The sequence below is a fragment of the Pieris brassicae genome, chromosome 8 (genome assembly GCF_905147105.1).
Source record: "Pieris brassicae chromosome 8, ilPieBrab1.1, whole genome shotgun sequence".
Lineage (NCBI taxonomy): Eukaryota > Metazoa > Arthropoda > Insecta > Lepidoptera > Pieridae > Pieris > Pieris brassicae.
This window is the reverse complement of record NC_059672.1, coordinates 11,716,469-11,738,357: the sequence shown is the minus strand read 5'-3', so window position 1 is coordinate 11,738,357 and position 21,889 is coordinate 11,716,469. Positions and strand designations below refer to the sequence as shown.

Genomic DNA, 21,889 nt, shown 5'->3' with positions numbered 1-21,889 from the left:
ACAAACGTGCTATTATTTGTTTGTTCGGTTCGGTTCGGCACTAATGTCAGGAAGTGGTTGATATTGAAAAATAATTTCTAAGTAGTGTATAAATGCGAAATGATACAAAAACGTAGGAAATTACCTAAGAGTGGCATGTGATTTGTAAGCGGTTAGGCAAAAAAAGTGTTAGGCGCATAAATAATTATAAAATCAACATAGCTTAGAATTTACTACTGTATATATATTTAGAAGTAAATAATATAGCCTTTAGTTTCAACTAGTGCAGTTATATAAAACTTTAACGGATATAAACGCGGGTTTATAACATTATTTATATCGCTTGACGTTTCGATCATGAGTTAGTTACAGTAATTGTAGTCAGCGAGACACTATACGATATATATGTGCTAAATATTTTTATTAAAAGCGACAACTTCAAAACGTGTTTAATAGCCAAATATAAAAGCCAAAATATTTAAAAGTACAAAGTTAATGTAAAACTAATCTGAGGTTTTGTTGGTGCTGTTTGTCTTTGTGATGTCCGCATGTGATGTCAAGTATTTAACCAGCCAGTTACTATAAACTAATCACCACGGCTTCTTATAAGGAAAAGTTCAAAATTCGATCGCCGTTAAAAATGCCTAAAGGTAAGTACTATTGCTTAACTAATTTATAAGAAGTCAGGACTGTTTATTTTATATAACAAAAGGCAAACGGAGGCTTAATTGATACCGCCATTACACTGCCAGAAAGCTAGCTAATGCGTGGCAGTACAGAAAAGCTTTTAGAACGTGCGCTTATCTAGAAGGTATGTCCTAAAAAGGCAGGTCTAAATAAGTGTTGCGTATAAGAACCTTAAAATTGCCATGATTTGAAATTAGAATATGGATTTCGATATTTTCGAACGACGCTGATAAAAAATGGGTATCCATGGGCTGCGATGACTGCCGTTTTTGGGCGTCAAACCACGCACAAGACCAAATATAATAATCTTTAATTAAGTTTTCAAATTTTTAATTCATAGTTCGAACGAACCTTAGATAAAAAAGTAATAAAGTACATCCTGCTACAATGTTTTAGCTAAAGAGCGCATCTGTCTCTGTCCAATTATGATAACTATAATTAAAAAAAAGAGATGAATAGTTAAAATAATGTAAGACTAATTATAAATAAAGGCATGTTGTGGTTTTTTGTTTGTTGGTTCTTTAAGATATTTTTATTGTGAAATCTGACATTTCACGTATTTTTAAGTACTGGTACTTTAGCTAACTTTTAACATTTCCAGACATTGTTTTCCTTGAGAACAATAAATATGACAAATTGCAATTTCAAACGCTTTACGCTATTCATTCGATGAGCGATAGCAATGGAATTTTAATTCTCTCTTTCCATTTAAAGAAAACGTTATATGCAATATTGGCATTTTTCATTTTGGTAAAATTTTAGTAAGGTATATAAGTTATATAAGGTCAGGTAACATATAATTTTATCGGAGAACTTACACCAAATAATCGTAATAAATTTACACGAGAAATCTAAGAAAACCGTGGATATTATTTGACCAATAAATTTCAACCAAATAGTGCAACATTTGCGATGCTTTAATTGTTAGCAAATACTGTGGGTACTTTGTTATTATTTGAATCTATTAATTCTTACATCAAAAGTAGTACATTTTTAATATTATTTAGCTGGTTCCTTATTCAGTTGTAATTACTTAACTTTCACAGAATGTAAAAGTTTGATTACCATGTACCAAGTTATTATCATGCGGGCCGCAGTTCTCTCTCTAATATTCTTTTACTGTCCGTTTAAAAATTTCATCTTTTACTTGAATACATAGGTTCTGTTAAGCAAAGTAATTAATTATATAATATTCTATTACAAATTGTTATTAGATTAAATAACTTCGTGAGAAACTTGACCTTCTTCAAAAAGCTTTTGCAAATTTTTTTTTAATTATTTACACCATACATATAACACTAATTTATTTGTTATTATACAATATTAAACAAACATATAGTATATATAACATTAAGTGAATAATAGTTTGTAGTTATTATTTTTAGCTTTATTTTAACCTAAGTAAAATGTACCTAAGAAGTCACGGACTGAAAAACAGTTCTCATATCAAACTGGCACGTATACTCTAATAATTTATGAAGTTAATTGTTTATTAGCTAGAGTTTGATTAGGTTTAATCTTTGAGTCCGGTGTACATGGTTGAGTGGTCTTAATTGTTTAAGTTTTTCCTTGTGCTTTTTTAATTTTTTTACCAAATCTATCTACGCCACGATCGCTTTCGTATTTATTTATATAGAACAGGGGCCAACGGGCGGGAGGTTTACCTAATCTTAAGTGATACCACCATCCATGGACACTCTTAATGCGAAGTTCGCAAGCTTTTAAAGAGTTGTAAAATGACGGTAGAATAAGAAATTCCACTCTTATCACCTCGACGTCCGACGATAATTCTCAGCTGGAGCTATTAATCCGAACTACTCCTCTAAATACTTTTGCATTATTAAGGCAGTTTTTGGCAACTCAATTGCAATCTTTCTGGCTCCTGCCCGTATGCCTCCTGTTACATAAAAAAACACTCTTCGTGGTAAATGCTGTAGACGATGCAGAGAGACCCCACATCTTAACGCAACGCTACTGTAGCCGTTCGTTCTATTGTTAGTTAATCAAGAGAAAGAATATACTTTGTTTACAAAAAATGACTTATGCGATAATGGTTTTCGTTTGACATGACTTTGTATAGTCGGATGATTTCATTTCATAGTTGATTGCCTGTCTCGGATTACGGTGGCCACTTGTGTCACCCACACTGCCTTTGTTTAATCAGCTGTACACATAATGCTACTGATATGTATAAGATATATGTTTAATATGCGCTGAATAAATTTTTCTATACCTTTTTTGGAGTCTTTTACGTATTTATATGGTTATTTACTGTCCAGGCTTTGTACGGCTAGACGTTAAAAAAAAAACATGTGTGCAATTCACACGTGTTAGAAGTGAAACCTTCAAAAACAATGTTTTTATTATTAATAATATGTAAATTGGACGTTTTTCAATGTCTAAAAGTAGGATAAAACTTTTAATTAAAAAAATAACACACCACGCTACTACTAAATACTAAAACGCTGTAATACGCAGCCGCATACAGTGTACAGTAAGCTCACGTAGTTTTCACATGCACTACACACGTTAAATGCTCAAATACAAGCACGTATTAAACAGTGTGCAATATACATACACACTGACATCTGCTCTCTCGCTCTGGCTCACAAATTACAGGCGACTATGCTTAGAAGACGGGAGTGGGGACGCTACGAAGTATGGCACAAAGAGGAGAGACCGATAATATACAAATTGTATGTATATTTCTGTCTCATTCTTTCCCCTGGCTTCATCCTACACATTTTTGTATTTGTGTCTCTTACCTGTCGTTTTTTCGTTGCATCCGGTTTGAAATCACAACGATTCTAAAGAAGTTTCACTTCAATAAAGATAGCTATATTCAGGGATAATGTAGCATTTTAATAGTGAATTATTTATGAATTTGTTCCAGTACTGTTTGAGAAATATATGAATCTCTCCTTTGTGAAATATTAGTACAGATATAACAGGAACAAGTTTCCAAATTATTTCGAATGGGACATTAATAATAATAAAAATTATGAAAAGTCAGTTGTGAAATGTGATGTCTGTTTAACGAGAAGTTAGTTAACGACTCATCTATAGAGACATAGAAACTTTTTCTTAGATGTGTTTAGTTGAATTCGTTTTGGTTTAAGCAATCCTAACCTCACAATGAAAGAGGTACGACTGTTACAAATACGTTGGTACCTTATATATATATATATATAAGGTTAATATATATATATATATATATTAACAATAAATAATACGATGTTTTATAATACATATTTTGTTTTTCTCTACTTGCGCAATATATGAAAATGTTTATTGAATAACAATTAATGGAGAAAATTAATTATGTAAAATTCGAATATAACTTCAATTGTTTCTGTTTATTAAACATGGCATACGCCAACATTATTGTCAGTATTTTCCTCATAATAATGTCACTAAACCGCGATTACAATAATTAAATTAACTCACTTAATTAGGTTACGTACAAATTATCGATGTAGGTATATTTTATAATATATGCTGGCCATAAAAAGTAAAGAACCTTACAAAACATAATGTTGAAATTCTAAATATATAAAATGAGCCCACCCCACCTTGACCCTGTGGCCGTGTGTCAAATCCTGTTGTAATTTACACTGGCTCGATGAAGGAAAGCCAAGAGGAAACACAGACAAACTACTAAAAATTATTAAAGGGGTCATGCAAGTATTACGTAAGCAGATTTACTGAGATTTATCCCCCCCCCCCTCATGTCAGCAAAAGTAAGCAAAGCTCCCAAAAATAATAGTACATAAACGTGTTCCTTTTTTGTTGGAATCCTCAAAAATGGATTTCTTGTCCAAGCATAGACAATGTGTGGGTAATATGTATAAAAAAGTAAATAATTACTGTTGACGTAATCAACAATATAGGGATAACATTATATTATATGTAAACTAACAAAAACAATGTCGAGAATCGTTTCAAGACAACCTCCATGATTTTTTCTATCTCACTCAGTTTTTACAAAAGTTTTCTTGTCTCCTATAGTTTTTGCGTTGTATATAAAATTAAAGATCGATGCATTAGTCTAAGTACAATCAACTGTAGACTGATTAACAATATTTATTTATTTATTAAGACTTCCTTACAACATTATATAATTGACATAATTAATTAAACAAGGGAGGGCAACTGACGGCCTTATCGCTTTCGAGCGATTAACTAATCGTTCCCTGGAAGATACTAGAACCTAGAACTAATATTCTTAACCTTCATAGTAGTAATTAAAAATGGACAAATAAAAAACTAAAATAACCTGTGGCAGTGCCTATAACTGTATTGCAATACTTAGTCGTTGTAGAACCAAAGCACCAGCTCTGGGTTCACTAGTACTATCTATCAGGCGCCCACTTACATCTTTAATTAGCGCCTGTGCACTTGAACCCCATGGCCCAACAGTCTCTACACCAAAGGGAATAAAATCAAAGTTGCAGGAAAGAATTATTTTTTGCCGTTTATTATTTTGTAGGTTGATTGTTTTTAAAGAGCCAAGTATAATACTTATGTAAAAGTGTATTATTCAATAAATGATTATTTGGGTGAGAGACTGTATTTAATAACGTATGATATGATATGTACGATACAAATTGACTAATAATGTCAAAACTCTTTTAAAGACAATTTTGCGCGCATTGTGTGTGGCAGAATATGTGATTGTACCATCTTTTTGTACCATATTCTTGCAATATATTTTTTTTTAAATCGTAACGTGTAAATATAATCTCTGCTGTTGCTAAACGTTTGTACTACACATTGCGTCACCGCTAAATTGTACGCAATTTAATTCCTAGGGTTTTGTTTTAGTGGCCTTGGCTGTGCGATGGTTGTGATTATAATGCATTTGAGTGGCTAAAACTTTAATTTTGTTCAGTACTAGTGGTCTGTTACCACGGCTTGGACGGTTGGAAATAAATATTTTAGTATTAAGAACGTAGTACCGTTACGGAGTATAATGATTAATTTTTTTAACTATTATTCTAGATACCACTAAAACAACGGATTGAACTCGTTCCTTTCATTATTTCTAATAGACGAAGAACGTGATTAGCCTGCCGCCTGACATGTTTTTCGGGAAGCAAGTGCACACTTGAATCAAAATCAGAAATGTTTGGTACAGCATTTCATAGAATAGCCAAATAAAACTGAGCTTAATAACAGCTGAAATTGAACTGTTGGTGGAAATCGAGCGTGTACAGGAAACATTTTGTACTAAACAACACGAGCACACAATTGAAAGAACAATAACCATTTGCCTTGATTGCCGCTCCTTGGGCTATTGTACACCTGAATGCCCTTATTGATTTCGGCCTTTGCTTCGATTGGTTACTATGTAGTAAATAAAATATAATAGTTAATAAAGCAAGCCCTTTTTCGCAACTCTGTACCTCTTTAGACGAATCTTTCTACTAGAAATCTACATCAGAATACAGAAATCTTTAGTCAAATCGATCTACTAGATTTTTAAAATAAACAATGTACTGAATGCTTTTCAAATTGTACTTACAAAATATACAAATAAATCGATGTCAAAGCAATATTTTTTAGAAAATTCGCGCCAAAATGCATCCGTAAGCTTAAGCCGTAGATCCCATACTCCACAGAGTAATAAAAAACGTTATTAATTTTTCTTTACGTTTATTGCATTTTGTAAGCATTTTCCGCTTCTCAGTTTTATGAAATATATACTATGACGTAGTGCTGGTTTAAAGAACAATATGTTGAGATCGGACTGTTGTCGTGGATAATTACAAAATATACAAATAAATCGTTGTCAAAACAATATTTTTTACAAAATTCGCACCAAAATGCATCCGTAAGCTTAAGCCGTAGATCCCGTTTATTGCATTTTGTAAGCATTTTCCGCTTCTCAGTTTTGTGAAATATATACTATGACTATGACTATTAAAGAACAATATGTCGAGATCAGACTGTAGTCGTAGATAATTATGTACTTATTACAAAAACAACAAAGGGAAACCAGAAACTTTTAAACATTTATATGTATTTTTAACACACATCCCCTGGTATTTACTCTCAAATATACATAAAATAATTTTGCTGAACATTTCCTTAAACATTGTCGAACATTGAATTCGTTTGATACGTCTTTGGTACATTAATTCAATCATTGCATGCCAAAGGGAACCCAGATCATATCAATTGATTCCAAACATCTATAAAGACTTTGTTAACATTCATTTCACTGTCTGTAAATCCCTTTGGATCACTGTATCTTCTATTATCATATTATGTTATATTTAAAAGCGAAATCTTATAACAGCTCTGCCCTGCGATAATCCGGTCTCAGTTTTATGTTATAATTCTTAAATTATTTATATCAAATTTTAATTCTTATATTATGATTAATACGCAATTTTTTTAAAATTGGCAGCTAGCTAGTAGCTACTTCAAACAAATTCCCAAGATTTATAATCCCTATAGTTAATGTGACTCATATTTAATAATGTGTTAAGTTTCTGTTATGTGTATAGTTACGTTCGTGGTTTAATTTGACATAAAAAGAACCATACAACACTCTAAAATAATTAAATATACTCTTATACACACCATTACAGAACACCACCTATTCTGTTATATATAATTTCTCTTAGATGTAGAAGTACCAAAAATGTCAAAAAGTTTCACACACCTTTAAACTGTTGGTCACGAGAGAGTGTTGAAAATAATTTAAATTTTTTACGAGCGTTTTTATTTTTGTATTTTATTTAAATTATAAATACTCGTGATACCCATTGACCTAAATTCAAAATAATCTTCATCTGGCATACTTCAACCTTTACGGTATAGAATATATATACGGTGGCAATTTTTAGTTTCAAAACTATTAATAATTAAAATATGAATTTACCTATATTTATTTAAATAATACAGCTTCTGTGGCCTTAAATTTTTGTATCTGTTTGATCATTTATTATGGGCAAATAGGTTATCAGCCTTATGCTTATGTTGTGTCTACGGCAAGGTTTCCTTGCGATGTTTTCCTTCACCGTATAAGCGAGGGTTAGTGTACAGCCGGGGCTTGAACACAAGAAGTTAAGATTGAGCGTTGCATAAGCCATGATGTAAACTGATTCTTGGAAGATTATCGTACTATTACTTTCATAATAGCTATTAAGCTATGAGAATGAATATACGAGCTTGAACTAAGGCGTAAAATGTACGTCATTTTACGGATTAATACATTTTGTCAAAGACGGTATAAATTTTTTACCTTCAATTGTTTTTTTCTATTAGGCTTACAAACAATAGGAATTGAAAGTTATAGTTGAAGCAAAACGTCCTCCATTATTTCAGTGTTATCAATTTACTAAATATAAAATTGATTTATGGAAATGTATTGCTTACTTGACAGCCTATGGAAGCGTACAATTGACACAAATCTAATTTTATGAATTAATGGTAGGGTTAGACAACAACAGCATCATGCACCAAATATTTCTAACATACAGTTCACAATGTACTTCAGTTGGCAAAGAGCATTATGAGCTTGTTAAGCTCGTTCCAAGTGTTTATGACGTCACCAAGATGTAATCGAGTGGGATGCGATTTGAATCAACTACTTCATTATAACCCACATCTGTTAAACACAACAGATGCAAAAAGAAGTATATATATATATACAATTTTTGGACGTCGTTCACAACTTGGCGTTTCTTAAGAAAGTTTTTGCCACGCACCACCACTATGTGGAACCTACCTACTGAAATATTTCCGAACCAATTCGACTTAGGGTCCTTTAAGAACTCTTTTCTTACCGTACCAATTCTTAAAAGACTGGCAATGCACAATGTGCAATGACTGTCCATTGGCGGCGGTACCACTTAACATCAGGTGAGCCTCCTGCCCGTTTGCCTCCTGTTACATTAAAAATATACATACATACTATATATAGTGTATACTTACTATACTACTTACCGTACTATAGTACTTATCCGGAGCTGGATATATTCGGTAGTGGTATGATCAATTTTAAATAAAGCATTGATAAGGGCCTATCTCATACCTAATCCACTGCTTTGCTTGAGCTTTTTCTGCTTAACAATAATTGCTAAAATTTTAATTTTTTGTAACATTTATATTTACCAAAATTGACATAAATTTTAGATAAACGAACTTGCAACGTATACCGTAGATAAAGTATATTATGAGGTAATATTCATCAAATAAATAAATAAATTATAGATAATAATTGAATATTATGTATTTTATTACTATTTTTCAAATAAAAAATACATATCTGATGATTCTTTTTAACCTTATTTTTTTCTTAAATATCTTCTCTCTCTCTTTAAAAAATAATCTCGTGACTCGTTTACGAGAAACCCTTTAACATAAGCGTCTTAAAAATTCTGAGTGTTTCCGTTTCTGAATGAGCACTAGCATAGGGTCCTATGTTTGACACTCAGTAAAATGTATTCTGTAATATGTAGTTATATGTGGGAAAACATGATATTAGAATAATTCCAGAGATGTATGCCCTTTATCCCATTGGAACTTAACTTTCCTACTGTCATCTTTAAGAGCTTAGGGAAAAAAGATCAGATGCTCCAATTAATCTCTGTTTTTGCTCAGATACATTCGCTCAATTAAATGAAGCATTTTGTTCCAGGCGACGCCGATATGTCGCTGAAACAAGGCAGCGGCACCGGCAAGGTCCATTTTGGTGGTCTGGACGATGTGTCTTTATACGGCACACCCGTGGAGCCAGCCCCCCCAGCCTCGGACGCCAAACAGGGCTTTCTTCGGAACCAGCTACAAGCGCTCTTTCAGCCCACCGACAACAAACTAGCCATGAAACTCTTTGGCTCCAAGAAAGCGCTGATGAAAGAGCGGATCAGGCAGAAGGCGGCTGGCCATTGGGTTATACACCCCTGCAGTAGTTTCAGGTGAGTTCTTGTTTACATTAAAGCTTAATTTACTTCTAAGTTTTGTTAAGGTCAAACCATGAAATGGCCTAAAGCCATGGCCATGAACACTGGCTACACACATATAAAATTTAAAATCCATACATATATTAATAAATTTTTGACTATAGAAATTTATTTCTTTGTTTAAAAATTGTTTTTGAAGTTATACTTCTTTTGGCGCGTTAGGGAAAAACGATAAGAGTAAATTTATTCGAATGTTAATGTCGTTATTTCTACAAAAAAGAATTGAAAATATTTTTATCTTGTTAGAAGTATAACTCCTAACACGCGTACATAACACACACGATTTTTTTGTAAAATTAATAATAATAAATGAGAATAAAAACTTTATTAATGACAAATAGATTATGACAAAATTAATAATCGCTAGTAGGTTTAGTGTTACAACTAATAAAATACAAGTCCTATAAGTTATCAAGTTTGAGTGAATGTGAGAGTGTATGAATGGGTGTATTTATGCATTTATTACGTACGTAATACATACACATACATTGATACGTAGTAAGGCCTCTATAGATTGTAAATCCAATCCATGATGAAAGCACGATTTCTAACATTTATATAAAAAGAGATACTTTGTGCAGGCATTAAGGGGACTTAAATAAAAATTAACATTTATCATTTGGATTGCAATTTCACTTACATATTTAATATAATTTCCAAGTGATCGGTTAACGGCATCGCTTTGACAGTTTCCTCTCGGCAACTCGAGTAGATACAGATGTAGATTAATCGATTGTAAATTGAAATGTTCTTTGAAAATTCGATTAATCTAAGAAATGTTTTTTTATATATCACGAATGTGTCAAAACTTAATACATTTTGAAACAGACCTAACAAATCGGCCCTACTATAGCCATGAAAAAAAATCTGAAGGCATCTATAAATATATGAAAACAAAGTGTTATTTTTTTCCTTGAAAGACAAAAGACATCAAATAATGAGCTAGAAACAGTTTTTATTTGAAAATTCAATACTTATTATTTTGTTAGCCATCGTTTAAACCTTCCAAGAACTTCCACAATCTTAGATTTTTAGTTTAGCCATTCTCGAGTGTTAGCTAGACAAACGAACAGCAATTCATTTTTATAAAATTGATTTCTAAGCTAGAAATGAGGCTTGAAATCACTTTGTGGCAAGTACGGGATTTGGCACGTCGTTTATTTTTGTTATGAAATAAATAATATATATAGATAATAGCTAATAATATATAGATAATATAAGATAGCTTATTACTATTTCATGTCAGACTCTGAAACGTCTAATTTCACGAATACTTTTCGTTACTAAAGTGTTCCATTTTGTATGGACATTTACTATTCTATTACGTAAACTATCCAATGTTACGTATTCCTCGTTCTATTAGGAAGCAAATATTTAAAAACTTTAACTACAAAGCGCTTTCAATAAAATTATATTAAAGGCGTATCGCTCGCATAAATTTTACTTAGTTGCATTTAATTACATCTGTTAAAGGCCATTCAATTCCCGGGCTATGAAACGTAGTTTATTTATTCCTTTTATATATGATGTTTTATTTACCTAATGGCACATTTAACCAAAGCTTAAAAGCTGGTAAAACTTTCAGTATTTTTTTTAACTAATAACCATGAGCTTCTTATTACTCCAGTCTAATTTCGTAACTGTGTTACACCATTTATGTATGTAATGTGTGCGCGTGATTTATGACCAATGTTAGGGGCGATTTTGTTAAAAATTTAATACTTGTTATGAGTTTGTTTGATAAGGATTATAACTCGATAATTGAACAATTCCTAAATTAATTTCAACCCGAACCAGCAGTTCCACAGCTTATTGCGTTGAAGTAAGACTCTAACACAAAACAATTGGCGCTTCAATACAGTTTTAGCTTCAGATTTAAATATCTGTATCGTGACCATTTTCTTTTTCTTAATAGACAAATTGTTGTTCAGCCTTCAATTCCTGACACACTCCGTCCATTTTTAGGTCTAAGTCTTGCCGGTCTACTCATATTTTCCGTCACCGTTCGAGAGAGTGTGAATTGCAGACATAGAAAGAATTCCTTGGTGTACCGAGCTACCTCAAAGTTGAGAGGCCTATTCTCAAGCCACGCCTGCTTATATCTGCTGCTACTTATAAAATTAGTGTAGATACAGATTAACAGCACAGGTAGTGAAATAATCAGGACTATGAGTACAGACTAGTCATGAATTGAGTTTTACACTGCTTAGAAATGAGTAGCTCCTATCAATTAATAAACGTTTCAATCTCTATTTAAGCTCCGTCGCATAGAAAGTTTGGTGTTTTACTTAATATCCCCAAGCTATATGATAGCAAGCTCGGTGAAGCCACTACGAGGGACTTAAACCTAATTAAAATTCTGTATTCAGTTTGTAGAGGATACAATTTAGTGGAAAATAATTTAGTTATGTAATTCTAAAGAGTTTGAGCATTTTATTTTATATTTATTGTTCGCATCGGTTTCGCAAATTTTGCAAAATTGATGTCACGGCTCTTTAACAGTACAAGATACAAGACCATATATCTAGGACCGATTGTTTAGCACTTATTTATATAGAGGGAAACAGAAAAACGTTACCTAATGCTAACACACCGCCGCCCATAGACAGCCAGAAGGTTCTCAAGCGCGTTTCCGACATCAAAAGTATTTAAATTCTGACGCATTGAAAAATCATGAAAGATTTCTTCCAAAAAGTCTAGTTCCCATAACAAGTGCTGTAGATTTTTAAAACTTTAAATCACGAGTGCTGAGCAGAAATAGGTAGCAATTAGGTTATCAACACTAAAACGTTCATCAAAAGGCATTGTTGCATATTGGCGGAACAATGGCGCCATCATTCTGGACTGGACAATACATGGTTCGTACCAGTTGGAACATATCAATGTTTAATGACGCTTTTTTATTGAATTACTGTTACGAACTTCAATTTTAATGTTTTACACACGAAAGAGATGACGTCAGATAGGAAGGCGATGGAATTTTCTACTAGAACCCGACATTTCATTCATTAAAAAAACCGTGATGATTAAATTTTCCCCACTTTTGTAATGACAATTGACACTGAAAGCCTGTTAACGGCTTACTGATTAGACCTACCTGCTATCTAACTTAGGGTCATATATCGTTACGAATTTAGATTTTTTGAGGGTACAGAAGCAACGGAATATCTCCTCTAATCTCATAATATATAAATCCAATCTCCCACAACATAATATATTATATATTTTTTTAGATTTTAGTTATAGTTCGTGTTAGGTGTTATTTTATATTCTTTTTTGTTAATTATTTATGCACTTCTTGTACTTTACCCTCTGTAGGTGTTTCTTTTTTTATTCTTCAATACTAGGGTTGGCTGAAAGAAATCGCTTGTTAGCGATAAGGTCGCCCGTTGTCTAATAACGGATGTAGGTTACATTTATATAAGGTATGTATTAAATATATTCGGGTTGCCTTTGAAGTAACCAGAACTCAGTAGTGTATAAACAAATTATAATTATGTTAGGGGAATAATAGTTCTAGACTCCCTGTTTTTGAAACAGTAATAGTAATTAGTAAATATAATACATGTTTATTCAAAAATATATTCATTTATTCATTTTTATTTATTAACACTTCTTTGGAACACAATATAAAAATTAAACATAATTAAATCAAAAGGCGACCGTATCGCTTCGCGATCTCTTCCTGCCTGGAAGCACCATTGTAAAAAAATGTATTAAATTAGATAAGGTTGGCAAGGAGTGCAAAAATTATATATAGTTATTAAGACGAAACCAAACAGCAACAATAAACAAACTAAACCAAAAAGGATACATTAAATATAAAAAAGTGCACATGAATTACGATAATTTAAGATATATATTGTTCATTTTATTAGATAAAAGCTAATTTACTTTTATCCTAATATATCTATACAAAAATTTGCACTGTCGTCTGCCTAAATCCTGCGGAAACAATGCCTTTACTTGCATAATAAATTAAGAAACTTTAATCCCACCGAACCCTCTCATTATCTCAGTCAAAGTCTCCATTGTATCAAATTATTTAACATAAGCTTTTGTACAATATTAATAAGGTGAATTTGAAACTCCAGGCACGCGTATATAAAAATATACATATGTTATATGTATAGTAAAAGTTAATTATTTGTAGGCTGTGTATATTAAGAATATGTTCAACAATTACCGCTTCATCTTCTACCGTATTTACAACGGAGAGTATTCAGATGATCATCATCATCGAACGTCGAGGCAGAATATGAAATTCCATGGTTTTTAAGGCAATTTGACGAGCACCACCACTATGTGGAACCAGATTCCCTGCAGTATTTCCGAACCAATGCGACTTACGGTTCTTCTAGAAAAAAGCGTTCGTATTCTAAAAAGGCTGGCAACGCATTCGCGAGCCCTTTGGATTTAAGAGTGTTTATGGGCAGGCGATATTAGTTAAGGTGAGCCTCCTGGCCGTTTACCCACTGTTCTATATAAATAAATATGTGTGTGTACTTATGTACACGCGTTAGAAGTTATACTTCTTTGGCGTAACAAGATAAAAATATTTTTTAATTCTTTGTCTTCCGCCTTTTCTACGTTTGTAATAACGACAGTAACAATAGAAAAAAGGTAGTCAATACATTGAAAGTTCTATTATAACGCAGTTAAATAAAGCTTGTTTAAATATCACAAATAAAATTATTTCTACATAATTAAAGAAATGGATTTTTTTTCTTTTAAGATGTTGTCTTCAGGGTGTCGGTTTTTTGTGACGGTGTGCGGGTGTCGGTATTTTTGTTACGGTGTGCGCGCGCATCGTAAAAATTTACCCTCATCATTTTTCTATAACGTACCAAAAGAAGTATAACATCAAAAATAAATTCAAACAATTAAAACGGATCATACAAGATCCATTATCTCGAAAATACGCGATAATTATCATATTATATGTCATGTCATGCATTGATGCGGCTTTATAAAAGACAAGTGTCGTTTTAGGTCAGTCAGGCACTCAAACACAAAATAACTTTATTCATATAAAGTTATGAACGTCAACAGAAAAAAGGTGTTAAATTAATTTTAAATTTACATTTACTACCAGTTCGCCAGTTAAGGGCGAGGGGTAAGAAGAACTGGCAAGGAACTCTCCGCCACTCTTTTTAATCTATAAGTTTTGGATTATACAAATTGTTTGAACTGAAGCAAATCAATTCCAAGGATTACAATCATTTAAATAAGCGTCAAATTTATAAAAAGCTTTTTTGTTTAATTTAACGAGAGTTTTGAATTCATTCAGAGTAAACAATTGGGGATGTTTAAAAAAATTAAGTGCATAAAAAATTAATCCTCAAAATACATATATGTAAGTAAATAATATATTTCATAAAACACTTATATGTTACAAGCAAGTCGTGTTTGTAAACATTTACGCTTCTTAATTTTTAATGCTTCATACGCGTATAGTCGAATGTAACTAGTCAGTTTGGTAATTATTTTAACAGCAACTCATAATATAAATACAGGAAAAGATATATCGGATAAAAGTATTTGAAATTGATATAATCTCTGGCCAATGTCAAGGGTTCCACGAGGAACAGCCTAGTTATATCTGGTTCGGTCTGATTTTAATATTTTCCGCATATGTTTGACGTTTATTTTCCGAACAGGTTATCTTCTGATTCATTTAAATTCCCGTTTACAAAAGATATACAACTCATACAACAACGATAAGCATTTCCAGTAGATTTTAGCTGATTTAAATTAATTTCGTTCTTCTTTTTCTTGTAGTGCCTACCCATTACTGGAGGTTGGCCGTTAGTCTCTTGAAGCGTGTCTTGTCCTAGGACAGATGCAGCAACACTTCCGCAACCCGTCCACTCCCTAACGTTGCAAAGCCATAATTCCTTCTTTCTACCGACGTTGTTTAATGTTCTGCATAAGTTTTTTCGACATTCCAACTCGTTTAAGAACCTTCTCGTTAGGGCCTTCTGGGTCCAGCTTATACGAAGCATGCGACGATAGCACCACATCTCAAATGCTTCTAAGTGCCGGCGGGAATTATTTCGTTTCAATTAGGAAACGCCTTTTCGTATCAGACAACCAGATTCTGTATATTTCTTCATCGAGGCCATTCTTTGTGCTTAGGCACTAATACCTTTACAGCTATGAATTTTCAAAGCGACTATTTCTATGCTAATTTAATGTTCATTACATTATAATAGCAAGTAACTGAATACAATGCAGCTGTAACAATGTTCTAACTGCGTTACTATGTTAAAGAATCGGGCTTTGAAGTTTAAAGTTATGATCATCAATTAATATTGAATAGGAAATACTTATTGTTACGAACTGCACCAAACAATAAAGTTCCTTATACCATATAAAAACGCTTAATTTATTGCCAAAATAAAACAAAATTCCAGTTAAGAGATGAAACAAGCGGCTAGTGAACAAATGGAGCCGCATATTCGAAATTTAAAACCGAATACCCAACACGATTATCTGAATCGTATTTGAATTGATATTTTCGTTTGAGACGCAAATAGCGATACTACGTGACACTTGAGTAAGCTACGATCGAATCGAGTATATGCTGAAAATCTTTATGTATTAAAACCGGTAACTTCTGTATACCGAAGGCCTAAAACTGTAAAGGTAAAACTGATTGATTGTTCAGACACACTCCACCGGAGTTTTTCAATATTGTCATTTTTACTGATAGTTAATTAAACACTATATGTCGTGACTAGCAGATATAATTTTATTTAGATTATTTTAGCAGATCAATCAGATACAGAAGAGATTCCAATTATATCTCCAAGCAGGTGCTTGATTAGCACCCGCAAGGAAAGCGGAATCGAAGCCGTACCAAGCAAATCTGTCATCGTACAGTGAGCTGAAAAGACTTGGACGTTAAATACGAGGCTCAAAAGGGAACGTGATGGAGACTTACTGTGGACACCTTCTGCCCCATCCAGGAGTTATAGGAAGTGAAGTGATCCGATGAGAACCTTGTTTATGTTGTTACAAAACACATTTTTTGTGACATTAGCACTCTTTTGACTCTAGACTAACTCTATATACGATTAACAAAGTATTGCCTTTCATTGATAAAATAAACTATATCTAAGTATATGTAAGCTTGATTAAAAAAAGCGAAAAATAGGAACCTCAAAACCAATTAATTCCCTTACCTCGATATTTGGAAACCCTTTATTGCAATTCCGAGAGAAAATAAACATGAATTTCATATTTCATGTGTCCAGTTTTCCGACTCGTTAGACCATCCGATGAATAATCGATATCCACTCAGTCATTGTATTAGGTCAGCGAAATTCACTTTTGGAATATTGTTATATTATTTAATCACAAAATCATTACCAATTCTTAAAAGGCTTAACATCAAGCAAGCCTCCTGAATGTTTGTTCAATAATAACAGTTACATTTACAACTAAGAAACAAATATAGACTAAACTAACTTTATTATTTCAGCCGATTTTTAAGAACGTTTAGTACCTATTACGGTACTTGGAAAAAGATAATTGCTTATGTTCAAATTTCACATAGACAAACTCGTCCTACAAACAAACCTACAACATGTATTGTTATAACTTAATTATATCGTAAAAGAAGTATTTTATTATATTATCAAATTAATATTTGATTTAATACACATTAAGACTTATTTTATATTTTAAACGCATAAAGAAATGTTACATCCATAAGAACTAAAAAGAAGGGACGCCATCTTAACAGATCGGAATGACAATCACTATTTCGCGCCATTATAATCTTAATCTGTTATAACAACATATTCTGCATTAAATCATATAAAATATGAGACTTTATGTATGTCCGGTGTATATCCGGTTATTTATATACATATACGAATGACCGGATATACACAGAACATTTTTATGTATATTATATTCGTAGTGTTAGTGATTTCTCAATCAAGGCGAGCCTGCTCTTGCGCAAATGACCGGATAATCTATTCACGGCTTACTGGAATCTTGTCCTAAATTCGCGGTCATGTGACTCAGTCTCAGTTATATTTAAATTCTATCCTTCTATTGTGAATTTCAATAGCCCCACTGTGTAGATGAGAGCCTCAAATAAGACTATAAACAATATCACTTTAGTTGTGGCTCGGTGACAGTTTTCATTTATCTTTAGAGTAAGAATTAGAGTACAAGTTCAACATCTGCTTCCAATCGATTCTTACGATCCACAGAGAATCAGAATCAATTGAATATTTTAATTGTTAACGGTTAGAACTATGTTTATTAAATTACAATACTAAAAAATACAAAACAGTCAAGATAGAAGACAAAAATATGCCTCTTAAATATTTTTCGTTTCGGACTATAAAATGAATAAATTATGTTTTCGAAATAAAATTGTGTAAAGAAAAGCCAGAAGTTTTTGGTAATAAAAGTATAGCAAGTTAGTACTTCGTTGGTAAATCTTAATAAAACTATAAATATTTTTAGTTATTTATGCAATTTTGCCGATTGATGTGGGAGAATCTGAAATAACACCAGATGGAAAAATGTACGTTTCCCGAGCTAGTGACAGTGTTTTTGTCAAATATGTGACAATTGACCGAGTGGCGTTTCGTAATTCAGTGTGAAAATGCAATCGTAATTGAGCATTCACACGGAGACAAATACATTAAAATTTAAATTCAAAAAAGTTTTCTTCAAACGTTTGCAATATTATCTGTGACATTTTGGTAAATTTTTAAAAGTCCTAAACTATAAAAATATGTAACAAAATGTTTTTAACTGTTTTGTTCACCAACATTTCAATTCAAAAAACAGTCAGTTACTACTACAAATCGTAAATTTTAAATATAACTCTCCCAAGGTGATTTACAGTATAAGGAATAGGTGGACCACAGATTACATCTATGCTTTTAAATCACAGCATGCACAAAATACTACCGGTACTATAATGGTCTCAAATACATTTCATTGTTCATAATACGGAGTATTCTGTTTCGTTTTTATAGTAGCGTATAACGCATTCTAAGAACACTGGTACTTTATTTGATGTAAACCTACTCCCGCCAATTACAGCTGAAGTAATTCAGTTGATGAGACAGGAACAAATTGCGGTATTTTACCACAGACTACTAATACGCGATAAACGCGAGGGCATTCTTATGTTCATGCAGAAACAAAACACTAAACACAGAAGTTTATTTTTCTATCTAGAGAAATGAAATACACGAATAAAATTACTTTTGGTTTTTGATAATCTGTGTTGAATTTTTTGCTAATCAAAGCGGAGGTTTTGTCCTTCGCGAAGTCCATTAGAAAGTTTCGTTTCGTTGTATATTTAAACGTTTTGGTGTTGACTAACCGACTGAGGTTATAAGAAGAGTCAATTGAGACTGTAAATAGGATATAGCGGTTGTATATAATACAGTTCAACGTTTACGAGTAGGTCAATTAGTATGATTGGAACATACTACAAAGTCCGTATAGATTTATATACATCATACAAATGCACTTAAACGTAAAAACTCCTTTTGTAGTGGGAAATAACACAACAAAAATCCTGTTCTCATATAAATGAAGATTCATTCTCGTGTCACAGTGAAAAACAAAAAGTGTGGATAGAGGGAATTCTAGAGGATATCTGACACCATCTCCCATGCCAATGCTGTAAGTTACTACAATCGAAACCGGAGTAGTCTCTATATTTTAAAACAAAGTTTTAGTGCTTATATAGTTTATTATATATCATGAAACAAAATATTAGCGTGTGAATGACAATTGTTTAATTTTCGTGAGGATTTTTATTAGTACGAACAGAATTATACTCGCTCACTCACTCACTCAGCTTGTTCTGCGATCCAAAATGTGTCTTGCCGTCCAAAACGAGAAACTTCCATTGCCCAGTGCAAACTCTCGCCAATAGCAGCTGCTACAGCTGTAGCAGCACGTATAGAACTATGCATTCATATAACCCATACTATAGAAGTGGCTAAAAGTTAGATCAATCAAAAATCTTCTAGCAAAAGTAATAAACTGTTCGAATTCAAATTCTAAGTTTAATTGTAGGTAACCGTAACATATTGTCTGTAATATCGAGAAAAAATTCATACAACGTCTAATATAAAGGCAAAATTCATGAAACTTTTCTACGTACAGCTTTCAATATTGTATGAGCGTCTGTATTGATTTTCGCCCGTATTAGAATCGAGATTCGGAAGCTTAGAGTAGGTGCCGTATTCTAACGAATCTAGATAATCTTAATTTACTTTACAAAGTTGAATTATCTCTAGTAAACGTTATAAGCTTATTCTTCTTAGATAATGCGTTCTTAATTATATATATTTACAGTGTTGTTTCTATAGTGGGTACTAGTAAAGTGACCAATTTGGGTGCCGGTACCGGCTTTTGCCCTAAAAGAGGCCATACAAAAACTAGACCACTAAAAAGGAATTGTCACTTAAAATTTTTAAAACTTGTACTAACACAACTAATACTAATATTAAGGAATGTATAATATCCACTTGTTGTATGGATTAATTAATAAAGCTTTAATAATAATAATACGTACCCAGAATACAGAAGGGATACGAACCGTGAATGGCATCATAGTGTGTATCGAGCCTAAACCTTCTCCTGGATCCGCCTATGCCCAAATCTTGATTAAACATTACATAAGTAAATGAAAAATATTTTTTCTTATAATAAATCATTGAAATCATTAGCATTAACCAGAATGTAAGATACATTATAGTTACGGCGGTGTGTGTAATTAATCACACAAATAAATGTCAAAATTCGAGCAAAACTCCTTCCTTTAAAACCATCATATTATATGGCTTTATTGAGTTAAAGGTAGATAGATAGATAGATCTATTTGTTTGAGATTCTGTACCCCCGAAAAGGGCGCTAGGCAGATACTTCTCCATTTTTCATTCATGATTAAAGATCACCTAGATCAGGCTGATCTATGACTGATACTCACCAGTCACCACACCACTGACGCAATTAACTAAAATAAATCCGCAATCATGAACTAAATAGTTTTAATTATTATTTATTTCTGCTAATATTTATTATTTTATTTTATTAGAGCATAAATTTATCTCATATCCGCGTTTCATGTGCTTGGAACTAGGACAAACATGTCCTAAACACAGTGAAATCTATTAAAGATTTCAGGGAATTAGGGTCAGAAAGGTTGCCCTGCCCTTGCCTTGCCTTTAGTAAATTTGACCTTTAATAAATAATTAAAAAATATTGTCTACTTTAAATTAAACATTTAAAGTTATTCGAAAACACGTCAACGACTGTCGAGTTAGCGGGTAAAAGTCTTAAAACCAAGCTAAAAAAACGTATTTCGAACTAAAATAAAATTTTCTTCATTTGTACCTAATGGACCGAGTATTGTATGTTGTTCTAATGGTTAACGTTTACTCATAATTGTCTAGGACGTCGTAAAACTATATGTTTATGTGTTATTATTGTCTATGTTTATCTGTTTCTGTTAGCAGAATATTTTTTCCATGTTTTTTTCTGACAAATTTTATTCATTTCTATTTTGTTAAGTGTATGTATTGTGTAGTTTTTCTGTGGAAAAGAATCATTAATCATTAATTAGCCTGTATTACTCAAATGTACAACTCCATAATCAGGAGTACATTTTTTGTAGAACATGGGGAAACGGCCAGAAAGCTCACCTGATCTTAAGTAGTACCGCCGCCCATGGACAGTCTTAACGGCAGACGTAATAAAGTCCATGTCATTATGTTTGATATAATTACACGACATCCGACGGAGTTCAGGCCTCCTCCTCTTTCACTTGTCTCTCATCCTCGCCATCGGCCATAGCCATTTTAATATTGAAAAACCGAACATTTAGCGAATCTCGAGCTTTCCGTCTTCAAAATTCTCCTTTAAATTAGCACATATCTGCGTTGATTAAAGTTTGTTCGAAGCGTGATTCGCTTAGACTAAAATTAACGTATATTTTCTTCCTTGTAATTTCTGTTTAGACGGAGCGTCTAGACAAAAAACATTTCGTATACAGTCTGCTAATACGAAAAGTTTTAATTAGGTACAAAGATTACTTCTTAGGTACACAATATCCATCGTATGAATCTGTTATTGACTTAATCAAAGCGATCCACCGACTCTACTGAGTATAAAAATAACAGAGGCCAGCCGTATTAAAAAAGATATTCCATTAAACCTTCGTGAATTTGTTTTCAACTAAAGACGCAATTATACTAGAA

The 21,889-nt window shown here is 32.5% G+C and overlaps 1 protein-coding gene across 14 annotated transcripts in view; it reads left to right on the top strand.

Moving 5' to 3' along the window:
• Positions 1 to 21,889, top strand: part of LOC123713401 (potassium/sodium hyperpolarization-activated cyclic nucleotide-gated channel 2) — a 168,929-nt gene that overhangs the window by 117,521 nt on the left and 29,519 nt on the right. For 11 of the 14 annotated variants that reach the window (XM_045667032.1, XM_045667033.1, XM_045667031.1 and 8 more), the window contains one exon: positions 9,317 to 9,593. In XM_045667032.1, coding sequence (XP_045522988.1) covers positions 9,317 to 9,593 — 277 coding nt within the window. Of the gene's footprint in view, positions 1 to 435; positions 630 to 9,316; positions 9,594 to 21,889 lie in introns of all 14 variants that reach the window. The other 3 variants (XM_045667041.1, XM_045667040.1, XM_045667042.1) reach the window with 2 other exon arrangements.